This window comes from Manacus vitellinus, unplaced genomic scaffold, assembly GCF_001715985.3.
Source record: "Manacus vitellinus isolate BGI_N305 unplaced genomic scaffold, ASM171598v3 scaffold_1_pilon, whole genome shotgun sequence".
Lineage (NCBI taxonomy): Eukaryota > Metazoa > Chordata > Aves > Passeriformes > Pipridae > Manacus > Manacus vitellinus.
This window is the reverse complement of record NW_021939396.1, coordinates 34,400,422-34,425,886: the sequence shown is the minus strand read 5'-3', so window position 1 is coordinate 34,425,886 and position 25,465 is coordinate 34,400,422. Positions and strand designations below refer to the sequence as shown.

At 38.7% G+C, this 25,465-nt stretch overlaps 1 protein-coding gene and 1 non-coding gene across 2 annotated transcripts; both read left to right on the top strand.

The window, feature by feature from the left end:
* The first annotated feature begins 6,199 nt into the window (after nt 1-6,199).
* Nucleotides 6,200-23,007, top strand: MTFR1 (mitochondrial fission regulator 1). The gene is made up of 7 exons (XM_029959412.1): nt 6,200-6,343; nt 9,597-9,695; nt 14,981-15,099; nt 18,224-18,465; nt 20,339-20,591; nt 20,764-20,932; nt 22,542-23,007. The coding sequence occupies exons 1-7, from the start codon at nt 6,278-6,280 to the stop codon at nt 22,599-22,601; spliced, it is 1,008 nt and encodes a 335-aa protein (XP_029815272.1). The 5' UTR covers nt 6,200-6,277; the 3' UTR covers nt 22,602-23,007.
* Nucleotides 12,174-12,246, top strand: TRNAV-AAC. Its single transcript has one exon. It is a non-coding gene; the product is annotated as a tRNA-Val (tRNA).
* Nucleotides 23,008-25,465: the final 2,458 nt, after the last annotated feature.

Genomic DNA, 25,465 nt, shown 5'->3' with positions numbered 1-25,465 from the left:
CCCGCCGGGAGCGTGGCGGCGCCCGGGACTCGTCCCGGCAGGGCAGGGCAGGTGCCAGGCCGTGGGAGCGGCTCGGGGTGCCGGGGTCGAAGCGGTCGTGCCTACAGGCGAACTGTTGCGATAGGGGTGACAGGTCACAAGGAATAGTGTAAATAAAAGATAATCTGGGCAAGTTTGAGGGAGGATTTTTAAGGAGGCTGTGAAATACAGAGTTGATGTATAAAGAGAAAATAAGGGAGTCTGGTGCTTTTATTTCCCTTTTCCGTAAATTTACGCTGCTTGCTTTGTACACCTTTAGTGATGCTGCTGCTGGGCTCAGGTTCTTCTGCGGTGGTCATAAATAAATAACTTGCTGGATGCTTGTTTGCATTTTGTTTAACAAGCTGTTGAAATTCCAAATATTGAGTGTGAGTAGATTTTGAACGCTGAAATCAACCGTAGTGCATTGACCTGTGCCTGGCAGCGTCGGCAGGACTTCATTAACATTATTTACATGCTGTCCTCAGGCAGCTGTAGGGCTCTGCAGCTCTTGTGAAGGCAAGACTTACAAAGACTAAATGAAAAGGAATTGCGTCTTCTGATCCCCACTGCTTCTTAGCTAGTTGATAAGGAAAAAAGAAGGCAGCTGAGTTATCTGCACTTCATCTCTAGAAGTTTTAGTTAGTTGTTGCTGAGTCCAAATAACTTTCTTCGTAGGGGTCACTAGCTAAAATATGATTACTGTGTGTAGGAATTCAACATTGTTATAAAGAGAGATTTACAGGGGGAGAGTTGGGTGTTTAAAATGCTTTTTTCAGACAAACACACCCTTTTGTTAATAAGATTTGCATGGTTGTGTTTCTCAAAGCTGTGGCAGAAAGAATGGTGTTCACAGCGATTACCAGGGAGGTCTGTCCGTCTGGCAGGGAAGCGTAGGTGTTGTGTCTGTATCATGTAATACCACATGGTGGTAATGCCATCATGGTGAAGGGTTTCAGTTACCTCTCAATGGTATCACAGTGCACTGTGCAGGTATGATCTCTGCTGAGCAAAGGCTTTTGATTAAACTGGTGCTGAGACATGGATTTTTTTTTTTTCCTCTGTCCTCAGTTGACAAGATAGGTTAGCATGAGTGAGATGTGATGAATACAGTTTTGCACTCTCAGGTATATGTGATGGGGCTATGTTTTCAAGAAACCTTTAGAAAGTTCTGTTGCAAGTATGTATAATTTTCAATTCCTGCTTTAGATTTCACGCTGGTACTAGTTTAGATAAGCCCTTGATTGTCTCTGCAGTATTCACTGACTTTTGTCTGTCTCTGCATATCTTTCCAAACAGGTGTTTCTGAAAGTACTTGGGTGCTTCATTACTTGTGGGTTCCACACCAAAAATTAGACCTGTTTTTGGCTATGTGACCTCTGACAAACACATACTTAAATAACTTGTAACTGGTCTGCGTCAGTTTGGGAAAGGATCTGGTCCTTTGTCAGAGGATTGCTCCTGCCCCTTTGGCTGTTGCTGTGATAATGTTTTGTTGGCTTTATCTTTCTTTGTTACTTTTTAAATATGTTTCCTTATGGTTATAATTTCGTTAGATGAGCTTGGTTCATGTGTCAGCCTAAAAGACTGGGGAGATATGCTTGCCCTAGTTCTTGCTGAAATAATGAGGAGCCTGATCTTTTTGTGTTTGATTTTTTTTTTGTTGGTGATATTCCTTTGAACCCATGCTTCTTTGAAAATTTTGTGCTTATTTATGTTATACCCTTTCAATTTAGAGACTAGACCTTTAATTTTTCAGATTTCATGCCCGTGTTTATTCTTTGTTAAAGCTGATCTGCTCCATCAAGCCCATTAAGTCATTCTCTTTTATTTTTGTGTGGATATTGAGTGAGAGAAACTTCCTTCAGTAGGAAAAATATGAATGTCATATTTCTTTTTAAGAGTGAGAACTTATGCTTTGAAAGGGACTTGGACAAATATGGAAAATATACATGGAAGAGTTTCAATTTAAAAGCAGTTGCATTTGATTTCTCTTTCTTTTCATCTTTCATGTGTAGGACTCACTAGAAAGTTCTTATGTACTGAATGTTCTTATTTACTGAATGTACGTGTACAGACTCCAAAGCCTTTATATTTATTTAATGAACATTTTGTAATTTAAAAGTGGTGTTATCTCTCAGCTTTGTAAGACTTGATATTTGATATGACAGTATTGAATGAAACCTGCAAAAGTGATTGGGAAGAGTAGGGGCAAAAGAGAGCTCAAGGAGGCTAAAATGAGAATCCCTACACTTGGAAATGTAGGCCTCTTAATTTCTAAATGAGGGAATTCCTGCATATTTCCATATCAGAAAGAAAGTTCTTCAGCATTGCTAATTTTGGGGTTTTATTTAAATGAACCCATGAAATTCCAATCCCTTTGTGCTTCCTGCAGTGAAATGTAATTCTTTGTGCTGTTGTTCTTTGAATCTCTTGGTAATCTTGTCTGTGACTGCTGCTTATGCTTGTAATAATTTTGCTGAGGCAGAGCAGAAGGACCAATTTTTATAGCAATAGTATTGTTACTCAGGGCTCTTTATTGTAGTAATTGAGTTGTGGAAATTTGGGGGGGGAATTCAACTTCTGCTGTTTTTAGTGTAGGTAGCACCAAGAAAACAGATGATAAATACCACAAGGGTCAGTATTTTAGAAGAGGTATTATTACTAAAAGCATTAACATTGAACTCCTGCTTCTGAAATTGGCATGTATACAGAGCAGGAGAGAAGAATTTGCTAACACTTTCGTTCTTGCTGTCCAGCAGTTTCTTTTGGAATGAACTCTGTCCGTTCTTGGCGCATAAACCAATTATGAAATATCTAAGTTCGGTGAAGAAAGGTGTCTGAATATAGTCTGAAAGAAATGAGTAGGAAGTTTGCCCCGGGGATAATTCTGTAGAACTAATAATTTTATAAAAATATCAAGCTAATTTACTTAAAAACCTTTTCCTTTTAGATAACCGATTAGCTGGAGGTTGTTCAAACATAGTGGTTTTCCTTAGTACCATAAACTAAGGAAACTATTTCAGGAACTGGGTGGTACTCTGCACTCTTACAGACTGATTTCAGTCACTTTCTGCTGCAAAAGCAGGCAGGTCATTCACATCAGCAAGGCATTGATGACCCCAGTCTTAGGTACTTGAAGTATTTAGGCTACAGAGTTAAAAATTACTTATAAAGTGAACTATAAATATTCATTTTACTGAACTGGTTCTTTTGTTCAATGCATGCTCTTTTGTGCTCGATCATCAAAGTCTTGGAACCTGGAATTATCGAAGGTCACCTTAATGTTTTAGGGCAGGATAGGTGTTTTGGACTATTTCCAATGCTTTGTGTCATCATGCTCCTTTTATTCCTGGATCTTTTGGATTTCATTGAACAAGTCTCTAAAATTCGTCAGTAATATTTCAGAAATCGCTTTGGCTGTTTTCTATACTTTGCAAGGTAAAATTCTCTACATACTGGATGTTTATAACTTTTCAGAGCTATCTATAAACCATTCCACTATCTGTCTGTCTTTTCTACCATCCTCAAATTAAAACACTGAATATACTGACTATCCATATCTCTCATTGCTTTCTTTCCTCACTTGTTACGTTGTGGCTGTATCTCTTGTTTCTTACTGCCAATACATGTGTAGGACTTCTTTATGTCTGTAAGCTGGAACTCATTTTGTACCTTAGCCTTTTTTAGCTTACTATTTCCTATTTATACTATTCTGTCATCCTCATATTATGCTACCTTTTTCTACATCTGGTTTATGCCTTTAATGGGTTGTTTTGCCAGTTTTTGTGTTGGTCCTTTACCTCTTTGCCTTTAAATTTCTTAAATTCATGGAAACTTTCTAAACCTCCTCTGATTTTCTCAGAGGAAGTTCTAACACTCTCTTTTTACTTCTGTCGGAACTGTTTCTGTTATTAAAGACTGGGGTATCTCAGTTGATCAGAAACAAAATAATACCTTTTCTTCACTTCCTGAAACAACACCTGCCTGACTTTGTCTGGGGATGTTTAAACTAATAACCTGGCTATCTGTTGAAGGAGCAATGTATCAGGATGCAGTCATTCCTTTTAGTCCTTTCACTTGCCTTTCTCAGCCAGCCCTGCCTTGCAGTTGCTCAGGAGTGTTCTGCCTTTTCTTCTCTTTTGTTTGAATGTCTTGACACAGCTTCCGTTTTTCTTCTCTTTGATTTCGACAGTACATGTTCAACAAGTCTAGACTTTGAAGTGAGGTGGAGTGTATCACATGTATCATGCTTTTGGATCAGGTTTCCCCTTTTAAAGGAGCATTCCTGTCTCTTCTATGTCACTGCATGTCTACAGTGCCATGTAGATATGATGCCATATCTAATGTGGGGCACATAGAAAGAGTTGTGTTCTTCCTGTTTTAAGAACACAGCAGGTGCAATGTGATCAAAGATCCACACAGTCCATAATGTAGAATGTCTAAGGGAAGAATAACAGATGCCTGAAGGAATAATAGATCAAGTAGATGGTCATGCTTCCCTAACAGACTTCTCCAGAGTTCCATAAAGAAGTCCCTGTCTTATTTATTTATGATGAATGACTGTAGCTTGTATTCATGGCTGTTTGATAGGTAGCCTATTATTCTTCCCTATTGTTTTTCTTATAACAATTGCAATTTCCATTCTAATCTCGTGGTGTAGATTAGTAGTTTCTTCCTAGTTTATTCAGAAACAAAAGAAAGTTCTGTTGGGAAATGTATTTTATTATCTGTGGAGATGAGACACTTAATATCAACTTTTTTTTTAAACCTGTCTAAAAAAAGATAACTGTAGAATTGCATTGCTTCTGCCAAGTTTCCACGAGAAGTAGGTTATTACTAAGGAACCACAAACTGTTGAAAAAAAACTTGTGATGGAAACAGTGATGGTTTAACTGTAGGGCTTGTGGGCAGTTTCAAACAGCATCGGTTTTCCATCTCCTGGCTTTCAAACTTCCCGAGTACCGGTTCCTTGCTGTTACACTGCTTTAGTCATCACTGTCTGGGTTCAGAGTGGCTTCAGCAATGCCGTTGTTCATACTACAAATATGTTCCTCAGGAACTCTGTTCAACAGAGTGTTGTTTCCAGCCTGATACACAAAACAAACGTAAACCCAAATCCATGACTTCCTTTTCTGGTTTTGGTGGATACACTTCTCAGTGACATCCAAGTTATGACTGGTGTTGAACACAGCTAAAGAAAAATTATACTATTTTCACTAAAGGAGCAATAAAACCATCTTGATTTAAGTGAATGGGAGTGAATATAAATAGACGAAATTTGAAATCTGTCCAGCTTTATAAACTGCTTGAATATTTTCAATTCCCACACTACAGTATTTCCTGTCATTTTCTTGCATTAGTCATTTTTCCATGTTTCCTTTCTCTCTTTAGTTGTAGAAAAAAAAAGGAATAAACAACAACGCTGTCAGAGAATGTGAATCAAGAGAGGTGGTCAGGTTTCTGCAGTCAGTTCCTGCATAGAAATGAGTTTTAGATATGGTATGGCACTTGAATCGTAGTGCTGATCTGCACCTGCAGGTGTTCCATGGGGCTTGATGCTCACCTGGAGTTGTCAAACACCATCATCTGTCCAAGCTCAAGTGAGCAATCATTTCCCCAACTTTTTAAATGTTAACTTTACAATGGTTTGATTTCTTTCCAGTACCCGAAGGGGGCTGCAAGAGAGCTGGAGAGGGACTTTTACAAGGGCATGTAGTGATAAGACAAGGGGCTTTAAACTGAAAGAGATCAGGTTTGGATTAGATACGTACCGCTGTGAGGGTGGTGAGGCACTGGAACAGGTTGCCCACAGAAGCTGTGGATGCCCCATCCCTGGAAGTGTTCAAGGCCAGGTTGGATAGGGCCCTGAGCCATCTGGTCCAGTGGAAGTTGTCCCTGCCCATTGCAGGAGTGTTGGAAAAAGATGATTTTTAAGGTCCCTTCCAACACAGACCATTCTAGGATTCCATAAAAATGACCCTTCTAAAAAGTCTTTGTTACCTGTACTGAGTAAATAAATGCCTTCTGAATGCCTTTGCTTTCCAGTACGAGGAATTGGTGTCATCTAATGTGTCTTGTTTTCACTGTTTCTAAAGCTTGTTTTTTTAGGAATACATGTAGCAGTTTACTTCTGTGTATGTTCCACAACATGCATCTAAAATTCTTGTGTCTCATTTCAGAACTACTATGGAACCTCGGCAGCCCTGTAGATTTGGAAGGCTTAAATCCAAGTTTGGAAAGGCCTTTTCCATTCCAGATGATTTGCTGGCTTAAGCGCTTAATTAGGATGGCATTTGAACAAGTTGGATTGAAGATGGAATCAGTAAGTATTTCAAACTTCCTTTATGCTTTCAGAAAATCAGGTATAGAAAGCACTTCATGTATTTTAGTTTGTGCTTGTCAGTTGTAGCAGAACACTCAGTACTGATTCTGCATTGCTGAAAAATCATGAAGTTTACAACTTGAACACTGAAGTATTGAGTAATGTATGTGTTAAAAGAACTATGCAGTTCCTTCTAGCTCTAATAACAAACTGTTTACTTTGTAAACACTGCTTTTCATGCTGGACTTCCATGTGTGTTTTGAAGCTGAAGGAGAACTTTCAGTGATAAAAAAAATGTTTCTTGCTCTTACCTTGGAGATACAAAAAGCCCCATGAAACTGAGATGATTATAATTGTGCTATATTTACCTATTTCTGAAAGTGTTAAAATACATGAGAGCAAGACAGCTGTGTTCTGCAGTGGCTGAACAAAGGAATGTGCATGCATAGCTCTCCTCTTGGAGGAAAGTGTGTATGTAGTTTTCTTTGAATGCTCAGCAGAGAGAGAGAGAGAGAGAGCTGCTGTACATGAAGTGCTTTGTCGCTGGGACCTTTAGGAAGCTATTTTGAGTACAAGTGTTGGCCTCAGTGCAGTAATCCCTGTAAGTTGTTAAAATATTTTAATGTTTTAACAATGGGGAAATCCTTAACAGCTACGTGCAGTGCTTACTCTGTATTATTGTGCTAGAACCTTTTATCAGTCTTGGGAATCTGTGGATAGCAAAACGTTTATACATACCAAATTAAAATTGCCAACAAGAATCTGTATTTTGGGATTTTATTTGAACTTTGATCTGAGATTTTTATATAACTTTGAAAATTCAAAGTATAAGAATATGTAGCATTACCATGAGTGTTGCTGCATAATTCAGCAATTTCAGCCTAAATAGGGAGAGGAGCGAGTTTTTAGTCTGTTTGTCCCCATTCTCTACTTATATCAAGCTTGTGATAATGCAGTTACATTTCCAAATGTCAGCTGTTCTGGACATTAGCAAAACACTGATGCAATAAGAGTGTATGACTAAGTAATATTTTGCAGACTTGCTCTGCCAGTGCTTCAAGTCAACAAGAAGCTGTGTGAACTTGGTTAGAGCAGTGCTGAGACTGTGTAGCTGAGCTGAGCAGTGCACTGACTTTACTTGCATACCCTGTGGCACAGTTTGCATGAAAATATTGTCCTGGCACATCTTGAATTACCAAAACTGGGTCATTCAAAGTTTTGGTGCACCAGGCCACTGTGGTTGAAGAGCCCTGAGGGCATTTGGGCACCAAATATTTTTGAGTATCTGGGTGCTAGTCAACATCTTGTCTGTGGTCTGAGCAATCTCTGAACAAGTTTTGCCACTTGTTTAAAATGCACTGCACTTATGTTGGTAAGACAGCATGTAGTCTGGGCTCTCTTGCTGTTGTGGAAATACTTCTGTAATTAATTAAGCCTTCCCTTGACTGGTATTATTTTTTCCAATGCCACATCACTTTGGGTCTATCTCCAACACTTCTGCTTCAGACACCAGAATCAGTTGTATTACTGTGGTACTGTTTGTCAGTGACTTTTTCTTGAAGGCTACTGATCTACCTGCTGTTTGCTCAGGCACAAACAAACAATCATGTGATAGTCACAAACTTGAGGTCTTTGTTGGGGCAACCAAACTACAGAATCAATACTCTGCATTGAAACATTTGTGTTCAAACTTAGCAGAGTATTAAGCAACAGAATGTATGTTTCATAGACTGAAAAAAATTAGATCTGAGTGGATTTGTGGCAAAGTTGTAGCCCTGATGTGAGGATATAGCATAGCATATGTGCAGAGCACATTTATTTTGTCAACATTTTTACATTCTCTTAAAGCCAGAGGAAGGAAAGATACTTGTTTAAAAATAGGCAAAATGTTTGTGTAAAGTTTCTGAGATAATCTGGGGATAAATACCAGGAAGCATAACGTTTTCTTTTTAATAGAACCTTCAGCATCTAAGACTAGTGATTCTTGCTTAGCATATCTGCTGTGTATAGTTTAGCTGTGTGCTGAGTAACTCCCACAGCTGTACTACAGTGCAATACAGGCAATACTCCTGTGCCAGATGAGGGTTGTTTCAGTATTAATAGCCTGGACTTTATCTAAGTGTTTGTTGTCAGGCAACCTTCTAACAGGATGTTGAGTTTGCTTGAAGCTATGAGCCTTTAAAATGTCTCAGTGGTAAATTCATATTTACAGCCATAAGTAAACACTGGCCAAGTTTTTAAATTACCATACAGTGTTCTAATTGTTTACTAACAATGTACCCTGTGTTAGAGTCTTGTCATTATTCTTTTTCTTCTTTGCATTGTTTTTGTTGCCTTTCCCTGTGCTGAAATCTTTCATACTTCTTTCTGGTGCTTTTTGCTTTTATTCTGGTTCATTTTGTAGTATTCTCCTAGGATTAAAGTCCCATTTTATTTCATTTCGTGCAATTATGGTAAATAATAGAGCAAACATTAAATACAACAAAAGAAAGGAAATTTAATCCCCGTTGAAACAATGTGGAGGAAATCTAAACTGCAGTGGAAACAGTTCTGATGAAGCAAGGTGTGTTGAGGTGCCATGGGTAGTTTTCTATAGGTGAATGTTTGGGTGGGGTTTTTTAGGACAAAGTTTCTTTCTTAGAAAAATTTCATTTTATTTTCCCCTTTTTACTTTCCTTTACTCTTTAATTTCACAGTTACACTTTCATGTTTCTTATAGTTTAGTTCTTTCTATTAAGACTGGTAGACACTATTCTTGTTTTAGAACAGCTCTTAATTAAAAAAGAAAAGAGAGATATTGGGACATGTAGAATTACATAACTTTATGGAGTTCTCGATGATTGAGTGTCTTTTCTTGAAATCCCATAAAAAGAGCTGTCTGACCTGATGTAGGTTCTTTGTTGTCTTGAAAATCAACAAATTATGTTTTTGAAGATGCTCCTAACTCTTGAATCCTTCTGTGTTACCTGATTTATTGCTTTGAGTGTAAACTTAATGCAAAGGCTGTCTTGACCTTAAGTAGCCATAGCTATATTGTAATGACATGAAGAAATCTTGTATCAATTCAGGTATAGGATGTAAGGAGTTCACTGATACAGATTTCAGTGTATATACATTGTATTGTGTTCTAGCATGAAAGGAATAACTAAATACAGTTAGCACAAGCATAGTATGAAGGATAAGGGAGAACTATTACAATATGATATAAAAATCCATTCCCTAACAGTTGGCTTCTTTTTTCTTCCCCATCCAGGTGCTTTGGTCAAGCAAGCCTTATGGTTCATCTCGAAGTATTGTAAGAAAAATTGGTAGTAACCTCTCTCTTATACAGTGTCCAAGAGTTCAGTTTCAGGTAGGTGTCCTCAACAGTTTAGAATATGTGTTTCACTATACTGATAAAGGTATTTGCTCCTGACTAGAAGGTTTGTAAAAGCAGAATGTGATAAACTAGACATAGGAGAATTAGCCTACTTCAGTTCTTCCTGCTTCCAGTTCAACTGAATTGAAAAAAAAAAATTCATAAAAGAGAAAATTTTTTGAAACTTATTTCTATAAACAGTACTTACAAGCTAGGCTTAAGAGGCACGTAAAGATGAACAGTGTTAACAATATTTGGGAAAATGAACAACTTTATCAGAAAATAAGACATTAGTAACAAAATAACATGAGTACTCTGTTTGCTTTTGTTTAAAATACAAGGCTGTGTAGGTGAAAGGGGAGGGTAAAGAAAGAGCAAGGGTAAAAAACTCAAGGAAGAGAAAACCCATGCTTTTTATAATGAGTCTTTCAGGAACAGATGGGAAAGTGGAAGCTGTTACACATGATTTCTTCAACTCTGTGTTTGTATTAGGGGGGTAGGGGTGGGTATAGAACTGGAAAAATTTAGTACTTGACTCTCAAGTTGGGAGGAATGTTTCATGGGCTGAGCAAGGGCAGGAAGCATAAAGATGAATGGAGGGAATCATCTACCACACTAAGATGAAGTAATTTCCACACAGCTAATTTTTCAGTGTTTAAATTAATTTCTTTATCCTAAATGAAATGTAAGAGCAATATTTAGGCTTGAAATTACAGTAGCAAAACTAGATAGTTAAGATGACCATAGAAGCCTTGTTGGTGTCATAGTAAAAGCCATTTTGCCTCTCTTAAATAAGTACATTGAGAAACGGGGGAGTGGAGGGGCAGCTGTCTCACATTTATAGTGGTTTGGTGAAACTTAAAAAATAAGGGGGGGGGGATGGGAATTCGTGCAAGTGAGAAGGAGAACAAATGGTGTGCTGCATTTAAACTTTTGAAGTAGCAGTAGTAGTAGTTTTGCCAGCAATAGGGCTGCCTGTGCCTCGGATTTGAAAGGAAGTGAAGTCCTCCTATAATGTGTCTGATTTGCTGTACTGTAAAGGCTATACAAGGGAAGATCATGCTCATCTGCAGTCAGTTTGCCAAATACTACCTTCTCTTAATATGGTACATAAAAGAAGACATTTCTGGTTAATGTCCTTGCAAAGAACAGTAAGATATATCTGGTGAAACTGTTCCTGAATATTTTTAGTGTTTAAACAAACAAATAAATAAATATATATACATGTTTTGGTCTGAATTCTGTTAAATATAATATTTGCCTTTTTTACCTCTTAAAGAGACATTCAGTCAGCTTTGCATGCACACTAAGTCTAAGCGTTCACCTTCTATTAGATGAAAGGAAAGGATCCTAAAAATAGAAGTACAATTGTCAGAGTTGATTTAGTTAGAAAAAGGAATTTCAAAATTTGAGCCTTGAAACACATTAAAAGTTATATGGTTTATGGAGGCATTAAACTATTTTAATATATAAACTGTTGAACATGTAACCTGATGCTAACATCTGTTTTTTGTGTCTTTATCTCAGCATTAAGATTCTGTAGTGAAGTTCAATCCTGATCTTGATCGTTTTCATGCTGTTGCAACTGATGCTTTCCTATAGCTGTCTCTTCCTCTTTCTTTCTTGCCAGCTTTAGCTATTTTATGAAAGGACCATGCACTGAACCTTGCTGTAAGTCACTTTATTTGAAAAAACAAATCAAATCTTACTTGCCTCATCTCAGCGTGCATGTATGTAATCACTGTTTCTAACCCCAGAGCAGCAAACTGTCCTCAAGTCCTCGTTTTCTTTATGATAAATGGATGAAAGATACTGAATGAATATCTCTGTAATGTTCATACTTATCTTCTCGCGTGCGTTTGTTCAGCTGGTCTGGAAAAAAAAAGAATGGTAGCTTAACATTTTGATGTTTGGGGTCTGCTGACTGTTCTGTCTCTATGGATCTTGCCACAGTAAACATTTAAATTAATTGCTAAATGCTGCTTAAGTATTCAGTAAGAGGCAGCAGAGCTTACCTTACTACTCTAAATGGTTGATACAGTTCTTTTGTATGTCATATTTTTTAGGTTTATCTGTAGTCTTTAGGAAAAATAAACTTATCAGTATAGCCTAGGTAGATTCAACCAAACCTACAGGAGTGTCTCTGAAGACAGTATCCTTCAGCTACAGTATCTCTGTTTTAGTCCCACGCTTCTCCTGTCTGTCTGATGGATACCTGATAACTCAGTAAAGTCTCCTAAGGAACTGGTGTGCACGTAGCAAACATCTGAATTTATGGGCTAATTTGAAAAATCATAGCAAGTTCATCTTACTTGAAGAAGTATTTCCAAATGTCTACTACATAACTGTATTATTAATTTGAAACTACAGAGTTTTATTCTGTCCTTAGAAGCATAAAAGTATTTGTTCTACTTTGCACTTTCTGGAGCAAACAGAAAGTGCGGATCCTGCCCTGACACGTCCCCAGGCAGCGTTTCCGTAGTGTAGTGGTTATCACGTTCGCCTAACACGCGAAAGGTCCCCGGTTCGAAACCGGGCGGAAACACTGGCGAGGCTGACTCTTTCTCGGAGAGTTGGACTCAATGATTCTTTATGCCTCCGTTCCAGCTCGAGATATCCTGTGATTCCGTGACAGTCAAAACAGTTCAGTTGATTCCGTGACAGTCAAAACAGTTCAGTGTGTGTAATGTTCAGACATTCGTGCCGAGTCTGAAACCGCCAGGCGTGTGTGTTTGTGTGTCTGTGTGTGCAGCGTACAATCGGCAGAAAAAGCCTGTGCAGGACGAAGTGGGGGAAGCAAGTATGTAGATTGCAGAGAAAGAAAAGCAGCCTACTTTACTGATTCTTTCAGTTCCTGCCATCCAGTAGAACTGGGACTCTGTTTTCAGCGCTCTGTTCTCCATATCAGGTGCTGGCAGAGCAGTCGACAGAGTTTTCTTCAGCTGGAATTGACTGGAGGAATAGGGTAGTCACAGAGTTGTTTACAGGCAGGTGATGGTTTTTAAGAGATGGATGGATGTTGGCTTTTAACCTTTAAATTAAAAATCTTGCATTAACTTAAATTCAAAATCTACTGCTGTGGAAGGCTTTGTTGTCTTTAGGGATTGAGGAAAGAAACATCTGTATATGGGGTAACAAGCATATTCTGCTTACATATAAATATGAATAAAAAAGTAAGAAGAAACTTGTATCATAATATAACAGAAGGGTTGCTCCTAAATGTTGAATTAGAAGTTATTTATCTCACAATTCAGGAAATCTGGCAGTGATAAATGTATTTCCTTACTGTTGATTTATAAAATTATATTTGATTCAAGTATGTGTAGTGCCTTTATTTAAATTTGGCTTCAGTCTTCGAATGGTAATAGTTCCTCATGTGGCCATTACTGTCAGGAAAATCTGTATCACCTGCAAGAAGTGGCTGATGTATTACAGATTTTTAAAATTGCCATTAACATTAATACAAATGCTGCAGTCATGAAAATTTCAATTTATTTTTAAAAAGCAAAAAGCCAAGGACACATCAAACAGCAAAAATCCTAACATGCAATATAGTATTCTCTAGACTGTTTCAAAGAGAGGCAGACTGTAATGGTATTAGGCACAACTGTTAATGTGATAAACATATTACCATCTGTGCTGATGCTACCTGGAAAAAACCCTGTTGTTTCCAAATGATCTGATGGTGCCAATACACACTCCTGGGAACTGTGATAAAGGCTCACATACAAGTTGTGAGAGTGTGAGGTGAAGATGACTAATCTCAATTTCTAAAGCTGTTTGTAACAACTCCTGGGGAAAAAACAGCCCCAGTTCCACAACTTCTTTCTTCCTGGGACTTGTGTCTTTAGGCTACAACTAAAGTATGTGTGGATATTCTTGAGAAATGGTTTCACTGCATCCAGACTGCAGTCCTACTGTGATGGGTCTGCTACAAATTCAGATTAATGCCAACATTTTATAGTTGCTTCTACATAGTAGTTTGCCCTTACAGAGAGGATTTGCCTTGAAAATTGACCTAAGTGCTAATGGGCTGGACCCAAGCTGCCTTCACAGACTGATACCTACTACCACTGCCTCTGTCAGTATTCCCAGCTCTTGGTCACTATTAGCCGTAGGCAGCACTTGAACAGTTGCAACAACTGGTGCAGATTTGGCTGTGGATTTGTGTGTAGTGTTGGGTTAACAGTTGGGCTTGATGATCTTAGAGGGCTTTTCCAACCCTAACAATTCTGTGATTCTGTATAATACAAGAAAAGAGGGGACGTGGTTGTGTTGGAGATGGGTAACTCAAGGTGACAGACTGAGCAGAAGAAATTACTGAAAATTGGTTCAGTAGCTTTTATCAGCTGAGATACTGAGCCCAGGCTGCTCAGGAGTCCAGTGACTGTGTACACATGCCCTCGTCTAACCCGGGGAAGCAGAATTTCAAAATAGATTTGAAACCATTTTGTTGAGTCGTGGCTGTGGAGCAGGTACTGATGGTCCGAGCAATTTTTCAAATCTTGGTTTATGTCACTTAGCTTGAAGTCTAAGAAAGGTTCCAAACTCTGGAGCCTTGCTCACCTTTGGCTTCAAACAGCTGTAAAGCTAATGGCCAGAACCATGCTGGAAAACAGTCAGTTTGTTTGGCACGTTGTAAATAGGATTGTTAGCAAATAGTATATAATGTTATGATTGCATCCTACCTCTCACTCAGTCTTTGTGATTACTGAGCTAGTAGAAATGGCTTCTTTGCCTGGTTTTGGCGTTTGTTCATGTGCTTGCTTTTCCTGTGCAATGTACATACTTCTTGTACAGAAATTCTGGAAGTTGTAGGGAAAGGGAAGCTTCAACAAAATTTCACTTTCAAAATAATACTAAATCAGAGCAAAAGACTTAAGAAGTACTGGTAGCCTTAGTGTCGTTTTTAATGACTGGTCATGAATGTAATTTTAAAACATACTATTTGAGTTAATATAGCAAACTGTGTGAGAATGTTGATGTTTGTTTGTCTTTAAGGTAACAATTTGCCTTGGATTTTTAGGGTTCAGTAGTTCATGTGATAGTACATGAACCTCTGTAAGGCATTCAGCAGACTAGATTGAATAGTTTGAAGTCAGTGAAATGGTTCTGGACCAAGCCCAGGACAGAAATAAGTGTGCTAAGGCTACAGATGTGTTTGTGCATGTATGTGTTAATAGTGACATGTAGCCTCAGTAGAAGTGTTGGATAAAATAACTGTGGCATGGGCTGGGAATGTTGACTCTAAGGCCTTCAATCTTGTCTTTAAAATTTAGCTTATTTCTCATGTCACGGAAGGAAACCGTCCTGCTCAACTTAGAGAAGATGCAGTGGCCTCCTTTGCAGATGTGGGCTGGGTTGCTGAAGAAGAAGGAGAAGTCTTTACAAGACTCAGGTATGTTTCTCAGATCTTCCCTCTGAAATCCTGAACTGAGAGGAAGAAACCTCACTTCTCTCTGATGAGAAGCTTTTGTGCATTGCAGTTAACTGAGGGCACTTGAATGCTGGGAGAAGAGAGAGGGAAGAGCCAGGGGTAGGGTCTTGAAAAGAAACAGGAGAAATTAGACTAACAGGATTGTGAAAGGACTGGTTTGAAAAGATACGGGACATTGGCTTTATACAAGGAAGACTGTGATTTTTATTTATTTATGTATTGCAAAGAGTTCCATGCAGTAGCTTCAAGCATCCTTGTCCCCACAGAGATGTCTGCTGTGGTATGACAATTGCTAACACTGGTTTTCCAGTTCTGAGATCCAGGGCAGTACTGCACAACTTCCTCATTAGCAGCAATGGTCATTTTGACAATCTAGTAATTAGCACATCGTTTTTCACCTTTCTAGTTAAGTCTCTGCAGTCTGTTAAGTACAATTGAAAAATTGTGGTTGGTGTTTCATCTCTAACCTTCATAACGAAAACTGGCAGGGAAGCATGTGAGCACATGTGTCCGGAATGGTGGGATAGGTACTGTTGTGTTGGACCAAGGGTTCTACACAGCACTGTCACTGCATGACACGGGTTGGCTGAAGGGATGAAGTTCTCTATTTCATCCTATTCAAATTGCTGCTCAGATTAGCCTGGAACAGAGGTACAGTTCTGTAGTGCAGAGGAGCTTTTTGTTTTAAATAAACTAACCTTCCAGAGAAAGGCAGAGATTGTTGGCTTCAGAGATTACTGGAGGATACTGTTCTTAATTTGAAAGCATGATATAGGTAGGTAATGACTTAGATGCCCTCCAACATGACTTGATACAGTGAAGCTTTGCATAACAAACATTCTGGCACTGCCCACATTAATTTCACAAACTCAGAGGGGAGTCACAGAAATCAACACTTGTTTGGGAAACACTATTTGTGAAGTCTATTTGATACAAAGGAAATTAACTGCCCAATACTACTTTTGTTTGCACAGAAACATTTTGTTTAAGGATTGAACTGTAAAGTTATTATGTTTAATGGAGACAACAGGGAGAATAGCTCTTTGGTGCTTCAAAGAACCTATTACAAAAGATGTAGGACTTGCATATTTGCTGAAACGTCTGCCTGGGAAGCGGGGAAGGGGGACAGATGGATGTGGGATGGGACTAAAATAAACCTGCAGATATATAATGACCTTAAGGCAAACAGTTTATAATGGAGCATGTAAGTGAATTACTTAGCAAATAGGAGTATTTCAATGTGCCCTGTTTATTATGTCTGTGCACAGTATCACTAGTGGAGCTAGTATGCATTAGGTGTTTTCCAAGCTTTTGAAATTCTGTTTCGACAAGATCACATAGGTGTTACTGTTAAATATTTATTCATGGTATAATTCAGTAAACAGTCTTGCAGCCATCGTTTTTCTTCTGTGAATGCAGTTTTATAGAGGAAGCAACTCAATGACGAATCATTTTTCCCCTACTAGTCAGAGCAGTAATGACAACTCAGGCATAATATTTTTCCACAGTGTTAGGTTCCAATCAAGACATTTCCTTAAAACACTTAAATCTGCCTTCTAGAAACTTTAAAGGAGCGGAATAGCTAAAAAACAAAGGGTATTTTCTGCTCAGAGCAGTAATAAGGAGTGAAGTGACCACTGGCTCCTTCCACCTTAGGGAGAGCAAGGAGGTGGCTGCTGTAGGAAGTATCGTGTTCTCAGCTTTAGTTACTCTCTATTCCTGTCTAGGTAACAACACCTAAATTTTATCATCCTTGATAACATTCAGTTTTCCTTGAACAAATTTCTGCAAGTTGTGCTGATGTTTTCTGTCAGTGTCATGGAAGACTCAAATCTGTATCTACGCCTGGTTTGAGGTGAGAGTTCATTCTAGCCTTAAATCTTGGCTCTTGCTTTAGGTGTAGCACAACTGCAGATTTAACGTGATGAGCATCCACAGCAGCTTAATCCATGCATCCAAAGTGATGGGGCACTTGGGCTGTATTAATCTGGAGCCTCTCTACACATTTCAAAAAGTCCTATCACCAGTCCCTGTTCTTACTCTCATGTTTGAATAAACAATGGAATCCTGACACGCCTGAGAAGTTTTGGGATTGAAGTTAAGGAGGATTGAGGTATGACCACCAAGTAATGTGGTCATATTTTGCAGTTTTAATGTTTATGATGATTTGTTGTCATCAATCCCTATCAGTTCTACTTATAGTATCATTAATAGTTTGTATTGGAAGGTACCTTTAAAAGCCATCTAGTCCAAGCCCCCTGCAATGAGCAGGGACATCTTCAACTCAATCAGGTTACTCACATATTGAGATAAACCATTTAACAATGTTGGTGTCTTTGTAAGGGCTTATGTGACTTACCTGAGCAGTTTTTCCATAATGCCTCAGTGTTTAACATGGCTTGAGCTTGGCTGTGTAATAAAGGAAGGCAGCAGCGTTGCATTTTCTTGTGAGAAGAGGAAGGAAGGTCACGGACTCTTTAAAACTGTAAGACTTTTTTTTCTCTGTAGTTCTAATTATTACGTTGGGAAACTGGATACATGACCCTTGCCCATCTACTGATAAGCAGCCTCTGCATCACTAAGCTGTTTCACATACTCCATATTTCCAACATTGCTAGACTTGGGGATTGTCCCCTCAGAAGTAAAAAAGTACAAAAAATACTCTGTGAAACTAATAAACTCTTCCTACTTCAAGTGAATCAACAAGTGACTGTTTGCAGCCCATGGGGGAAAATGGTGGCATTTGAGGGCAAAAAAAAGATCTTAATTCCAATAAAATATACAATAGGTATGAAATAGAGAAATAGATTGGGGTGAGGGGGAACGTATTCCTTTTTTCTTCTGAAATGAAGGATTCTACAAAAGGCTGGCCTGGGGAAGAGAAGAAATACAGGTAGTGATGCAAACAGAAAGGATGAGAAGCTCTTATTTACCTTAAGCTACATAAGGTGTTGGTGGAAGTGATTTACATAAAGAGATTTTTGAAGTCAGGTTTTCAGTTTGTATTCCTGGTTTGTAGGTAACGGTGCTTTAGCTTTTATCTATTACAAAGCCTTTAAAATAGCTTGTGATATTTTTGTTACAGATCAGAAGTTTGGTCACAAACAGCCCAGCCTCCCTCAGGGGAACTACATCATTCCAGGAGGTCTCCATATAGACAAGTGTCCTTACAAAACCCACCGGAAGAAGAACCAGTGCCCAGGAGTGCAGTGATGGCAAATGAAGAAGCACTGCAGAAGATCAGTGCTCTAGAAAATGAACTGGCCACTTTAAGAGCACAAATAGCCAAAATTGTAACCTTGCAAGAACAGCAGAACTTGACAGCAGGTATTAAATTTGCTGTACTTTTAGCAAAAATTAGTTAATGGATTTGTCCCTTTTATAATTAATACTGTGCTAATTCATTTTTGTAAGATACTGCAACACTGAGCACTTCTCCATATTGTTTTTGTTAGTTTGGTAGACAGACATGGCACACTAATCAAAGGACACAAAACAGGTCTTGAAGACAAGTGATCTGACAGATTTTCCGTATTTCCCAGTATTCCAAAAGTCTTCATGTCTGTGTGTAAGTCTGCCAGAGTTCTGAATCTGTGAATGAGAGTAGTATTAAACAGCTTTCAGAGCAAAGCTCATGATAAACATGATGGCTTAAACCAAACTAAAAGAATGTAACTTAATTACTAGCACTGAAGTCTTTCCATTCAGTCATGAAATAAGCTCTCTGATATCATTAAGTATTCATACAAGATACTAATTATACTTTTGGAATATGTAATATACGTAACAAGGAACAGAAAAGGCAATTAAGTGTTTACTGGAATCATCTCTGGGATCAGACACATTGTCCATATGGAACCAGAAGTGGTGCATCATTTCTGGCAGTAAACAGAATAATTCTTTTCCTGAATCTCTTTCTCCTCTTTCCCTCACCTCTGACTGCTTTCCAGTTTTAAGTATTCTAAGACTAGTGGGAGATGGCCCTTGTCAACTGCAGATGACAGGCATTTGGTTTTAACTCTTTCCTGGAGTCACTTAGCAAGTACAGTTTTGTTTGTGTATAAAATCATATTCTGATTCTTCAGATGCTCTTGTTTAGCTTTTGTCTGTGAACTGATAGTAGTTTCTTTATTTTTCTTGACCTGCTCATATTCAAAACTATGAAATAGTTTTAAGGATCACATAGTTTCACTCTTGGATTTTAATTGTGGGGGGAACAGGGGTGTGTGAAATAACTAATAATTTATTTTTATTTTTCCCCTTTACCTCTGTTTATTAGGGAAGGTAAATTTTTATTTGATTTTATCATCTTTACCTCCCTCTTCTGGTAGAACGTGGTAATGACGCTGTGTCTTCGGCAGCACATAAACAGAATAGACTCCTCTGTATTATCTGTATACATACCTTTACACACTTTATAACCCAAGCTTCAAAACTCTGATTTGATATGGTTTTCGTGATTTGTTTAAACGTGCATTTGAGCAGAGGTTCCTTCATTTATTACCTAAACTGTACAGGAAACTTGAAATCAAGATTATTGTGAGAATCTCAATCTTCAGCCAGATGAGATGATTAGGTAAAAATCCTTAACCTTGGAGAGCTGGTATGAGGTTCAACTTGGGCACTGTTTGAACTCTGAAATTTATGTTTAAAAATCTTTTATGGTAATTTCATATTTGTGATGGTAAGTAGGAAGAAACATTGCTCACATTTGGCAGATTGTGACTTCCAGTTCAGTACCTGCCTCTTACAAGAAAGTGAAATACTGGTAACGGTAGAACATGACCCTGAGATAAGCTCAGTTGGTTAGAGCACAGGCTAATAATGCCAAGGTTTGATGCCTGTGTGGGCCCTTAACTTAAGAGAGGGACTCGATGATCCTTGTGGGCCCCTTCCAACTCAGAATATTCTGTGATTCTGTGATAACTAAAAGCTGTCGTGACATCCATCCCACTGCAGTAGACGTGAATGCCCCTAGAATTTGAACTGGAAATTTAAAGGGCGTTTCTCACTCTTCCAGAAGGATTTTTATGTGGCTTTTCAGCTTGGGTGGTTTAAGCATTAAGAAGTTATGTGACAATCCTAAGGTGGCAGAGGGGAGGCAATTGAAGTTATTACAGTGATGTTCTTACCTGGGCATTTGTGACATGTAAAGGGGAGTTCCAAGTAAACTGACGTGTAACACTCGTTTCATTTGTAGTTGGGTCAAGTCCACTTGCTCCAGCTGCTGTCCCTGTTGCACCTCCACCACCGCCACCTCCTCCTCTGCCACCACCCCCTCCCTCGGGTCTGCAGCAGAGCAAGTCTGCCATTGATCTCATTAAAGAAAGGAAAAACAAAAAAACGAACTCTGGCCAGAGTGTGATGGAAAACGGGCCAAAGAAGTCTGAAGTACCAAACATGCTAGAAATCCTCAAAGACATGAACAGTGTGAAACTACGCTCGGTGAAAAGGTAATAAATGTAAATAAGTATCAATATACTAACATTTGCATTAATGATTTATGACTTGGAACTACCTCAAGGTGAGACAGTTGCTGATGGAACATCTGACAAACAGAAAGCAAAAGCATTCACAAGTGGTTAAGTTTTGGACTGTGTTAATGCTTCTCATTTTCTTCTCTAGATCCTCAGAAGGTACAAAACCTAAAGTGGCTGACCCTGCAGATCCTGCAGCACTAATAGCAGAAGCTCTCAAAAAGAAATTTGCTCATCGATACCGAAATGACAGCCAAAGTGAAATAGAAAAAGTGATTCCAAAGACTGAAACAAAGACACAGACTGAGGTAGTGCTGGTGAGTACTGTGATTCTGAACACGTGCTTGGATTAAATTACAGTTGTGAAAACAAAAGTATGTCTTTCTGCCAGCACATGCAGTTACCCACAAGTTAGCATCCCAATCCACAAAACCCTGTGAAGTACTGCTGATATGCCAGGAGTTGTGGCAGTCCTATGTTTTTAGTTTCAAATCTTAGGACTGTGTGCTGTCTTGGCCCTAGGTTTAAAAAGTCCTGTTACAGTTTTTTTATTTTTTAAACAAAAGTGTTTTCTGTTGCCACAAGCATGTGATATTCTGAAAACTCCATTGCTAAGGGCTCATACTGGAATCAAATATGGACTGTGTTTGCCTGTTACTACCACCAACCTTAACTATTCAGACAGTGGAGGTGAAACTTTGAAGCAAGATCCTGAACCATGTCACTATTCCTAGGAATGCAGAAAGAAAATTGTTCATAATGCCTGCAGGATCTTGGTATAGGGAGTTTCTTCTAATAATCGGAAATGCTGAGTAAATAAGAGCAGTTTCTTAATAGTGTGAGAATGTTAAAGTGAAACTGTATTTAAAATCCACATCATGGCACCAGTTAATGACTTCTATTTCAGAGGGATTTGAAACTGAAGAGGTTTTTAAGTAGTGAATGTTCAAGATACAAGTTTATAGCAATGTACACTTACTTACTTAAAACACAAGCTGGTATAGATCAGTTTTGTTTGTAAGCAATACTTGAAGCCTTGTGCTATGGAACCCTTTATACATTTGAAAAAATGCAGATAAAACTCCAAAAGCTGGATCACCTCTGAATTGAGTTTTAAGGAAAATAACATTCCCAAGCCACAAATCTCAGGACTTTTGAGTACTTCTGCTAATTGATGTTGACTTACTTGCCTTCTGGTTTTGGCCTTTAAAGGTGTATTTCTGTAATGTTCAGGCTGTTCTTCACAACTAAAAGGCCAGATATTCCCTAGAATTAATCACTTCTTTCCCCAGCATCTCTGGGGCTTTAAAAAAAAGAACAGAAGTTGGCAATGTTTATTTAGACAGAGGTTTTTTATGACTTTCTAGTTTCAAAATTTACAGTCCACATTTTGAGATTAAGGGTCAAGTCCTCAAGAGCTAAGGAAATTGCAGGGTTTTGCTAGATGATAGAGCATTTATTACCTTTAATGAGGTAATAAAATCTGTCCATCAGTTACTTACCAGTATGTACCTTCTTTCTTACATCAAACTTGTATGATATCTTTCTGTGGTCATTCTGAAAAGGACTTGCACAAAAAGGCAAAGTAGAGTAAGAACAGAAATACTGTAAAACTGGTGCTAGAGCAGTTGGTTGTCAACTTGTAAAGATAACTGCATCTGTCTTCTTTTCTTGCTGTGGCAGAGTGAGCTGTTGCTAGTCAGAGCTGCTCCAGCAGGTCATTCATTAGCTGCCTCATCTGAGCAATTTCAGTCAACTGCTGACACAAGTTTTCCTTTACTTTGTGAAATCCACGGGCAGAGGAGCAGGATGATAGAGGAAATTATCTCTGCCCAAGTTCTGCTTTTACTTACAACTCGGATGGACTGTAGTTCAGCAAGGTTTCTGTTGAAAGCAATCTGAACATGTTTCTGGTTTCCTTTTCAGTTTGGGCCGCACATGCTGAAGTCCACAGGAAAAATGAAGACTTTAATTGAAAAATCCTAGTGAATTCAGATCACTACGTGAAAGACTGTTGAGCTCCTTTCTCCGAAATATTTTATGTTGCAAATAGCACTAGTACTGAGTGGTCTCTTTCTTACAGCACAGAAAGACTCAATGTGAAGTAGAAGTGAGGCACTAAACGTGGTTGTATGTGATTTGTCAAGGGGAATAAATTGGACCATTATACTCAGGTATTAATTTTGCAGTCAAGCCTGGCTTTCCCCTCAGACTTACATGGTGGATTTAGTTTATTAACACTAAGTTATATATACAGCATTCTTTATGCATAACTGACCATCTTAAAAATCTGTGTACATGTTAATGATGATGGTGATACACCCTTAAGTTAATATCAGTTATTTGAGCTCTACCTGTAACTTGCACTACAATGTGTAATTTGATACTGAAATTTTCATGTTGAAACCTTTCTTTTAAATTTAACTTAAGCAAAATTTTAGCCCAAAGAAAACCTGGAGGCACTTTGCTTCTTAGTGAAACAAAGGAAAAACTTGAATCTGCTGCAGAGTTCAGATAAATTTTAAGTAGTAGCACATTTTTGTGCAGGGTTGTTTGTTTCAAATGAGCTTGCAAGGCTAAGAGAGTAAAACCTGCTTACATCGTCCTGTGGCCGTTATAAAGAGTGCAGGACAAGGGAGTAAATCGTGCTGTGGGAGCCTCTGTGAACAGGTAGTCCAGTGAATATGAAATAGCCAGTAGATAGCAGCAGAGTAAAATAGTAAGAGAATATGTGTTAATTAGAGGAGAAACAGTGGAGGTAAGAAAATAAAGGTACAAAGTACTGTGGGGTGCAAGTACATTGTTCACCTCTGCTGCTCTAAGGGATGTTTGTGGACACCTTTTTCCCCAGCTGTTTTGGGTCCTTGGATAAATTTCTGGCAGCTGGGACCTGCACACACGGTCATGGTCCTGTTTGCTGGGAAGACATGGGATAAGCCATTGCACAGAACCTGCTTTCCAAGGAAAGCCCTTCTGAGGCTTCCCCACAGCAGTTATTTGCTGCCAGACCTGCACCAACCACCTTAGTTCATGGCTCCAGCCACAGATGTAGAAAAGGCTCAAGCTAAACATACAAAAAAGCTGTTCAGGAGCTCAGAGCTACAGCTTAGCTATGCTGTGAAATGAAGCCAAGCTTTGCTCTGACCATAGATTGGAGTAGAAAAAGCTGAGCCTGCTCTAAGTTGATCCTGGCTCCTGGGACAAGTACAACTGCCTCTAGAAGCTTCTGTTTTCTAGGAAAAGACAAAAGCAGCACTATTTAATAAAGAGAACTGAATGACGAGGTTACTGGAGATGAAGCTTTGCTGCTTATAACTGGAATGCAGGATATACAGTGGAGGAGGGGGTTTTCTGGGGTGGAACTTGAAATGGTGTTAATATGTACACAACGTAACTTCCTTCCAAAATGCTCTGCCATCAGTCTTACTGACAGGCCATTCAATCCTTGAGTTCTTTTAAATGACTTAAAACCAAAATTAACTTTTAAAAAGGTGTTTTAAACTTTTGTATTTTATGCTCCATTGCCACTATATAAAATTAAAAGCAGTTAAAATAAACATGGCATATTTGATTTGTGGTACTCTACAAATGATAACAGCCACAGTAAAGTATAGTTTACATTCTGTTACACTGACTGTAAATCAATGTAGTGACAACCTACTTCCATCTCCTCCAGGACTGGTCTGCTTACCTTGCTGTGCACCAGGAGTGACAGAGTTAGTCTGGAAAAGCCCCACACTGTTAACTTAGTTACATTCAGATTAAGTGACAAAAAAAAAAAAGGGTATGAGGAACCAGTGAGAAGTTTATGCCTCACCACAAACATAGCAGGAAGGAACTTGTTTAACCATCCCCTGGTACACTGGGTTCCCCTGGCAGTCCAATTAACATGTAAAATTCAGGATATCACATGACCTATTAAACTAGGCTAGAGCATGAGAAAAGCCCACACCAGGCATTGCCTGCTTGAACTGAGGTATCCAGTGCCCAGAAATGGGGTGAGCCTTATCACTGATGTAAAATTACTGTAAAAGAAATGCCATCTGCACAAGAAAATAAAACCACAAAGCTGACATCAAATATACTGAACCCTAATTTGTATCTTTCTACTTGAAATCTTTTACATGCACAATGCCACTGCCCACAGTAAAAGTGCTCAAACTAAGGCCGTCCACTCATGTTGGGCAGAGGCCGTAGACATAACCTGAAGCCTCTTTGTATCTGTCTGTGAACACTGCTGGGAGTAGATCTGTGAATTCAGACAGTCTGTGGTGGGGACCTGGCCCCCATCCCCTCGCACATTTCTGGGCTCCCGTGGGCTGTGAGTGGCCGTGGTGCTTTAGGGACCCTGCTCCTGACACACTCAGCTCTCACATGAAATGTTCAAGCTGCAGGAATGTTGAAGTTCAATGTAGATTTGTAGAAAGCATTTCGAGACAAGTCAATAAAAAGGCTATTTTTTTTTTGCTTTTTTAATTCAGTCTAATGTCAGAACCTTCCACGTACACTAAGAGGTGGGATTAGAACCAGTCTTTTTAAATCCAGTCTGGTAGGAAAAGACAGAAGCCCCTTTCCAGGAAAGGTGGCTTAGAACAAAACTACTCATGTTTCACTCTAAGCACCTTGACAAACTGTACTGGTTCCTGTCAGAGCAGAGGACAGCAAGATGGCACAATGTGAAAGAATCACAGGCTCTTTATAAATACTGTATGTTGAAATACTGCTATATACCTATTTGTAAATCCATTAAGCTTAATTTGCATTAGATATTAAAATGTGCTTATAAACAGCCTGCAATGAGTACTAAAAATTAATGAGTACTAAAATTTAAAATGCAGTTGAGACTCTTT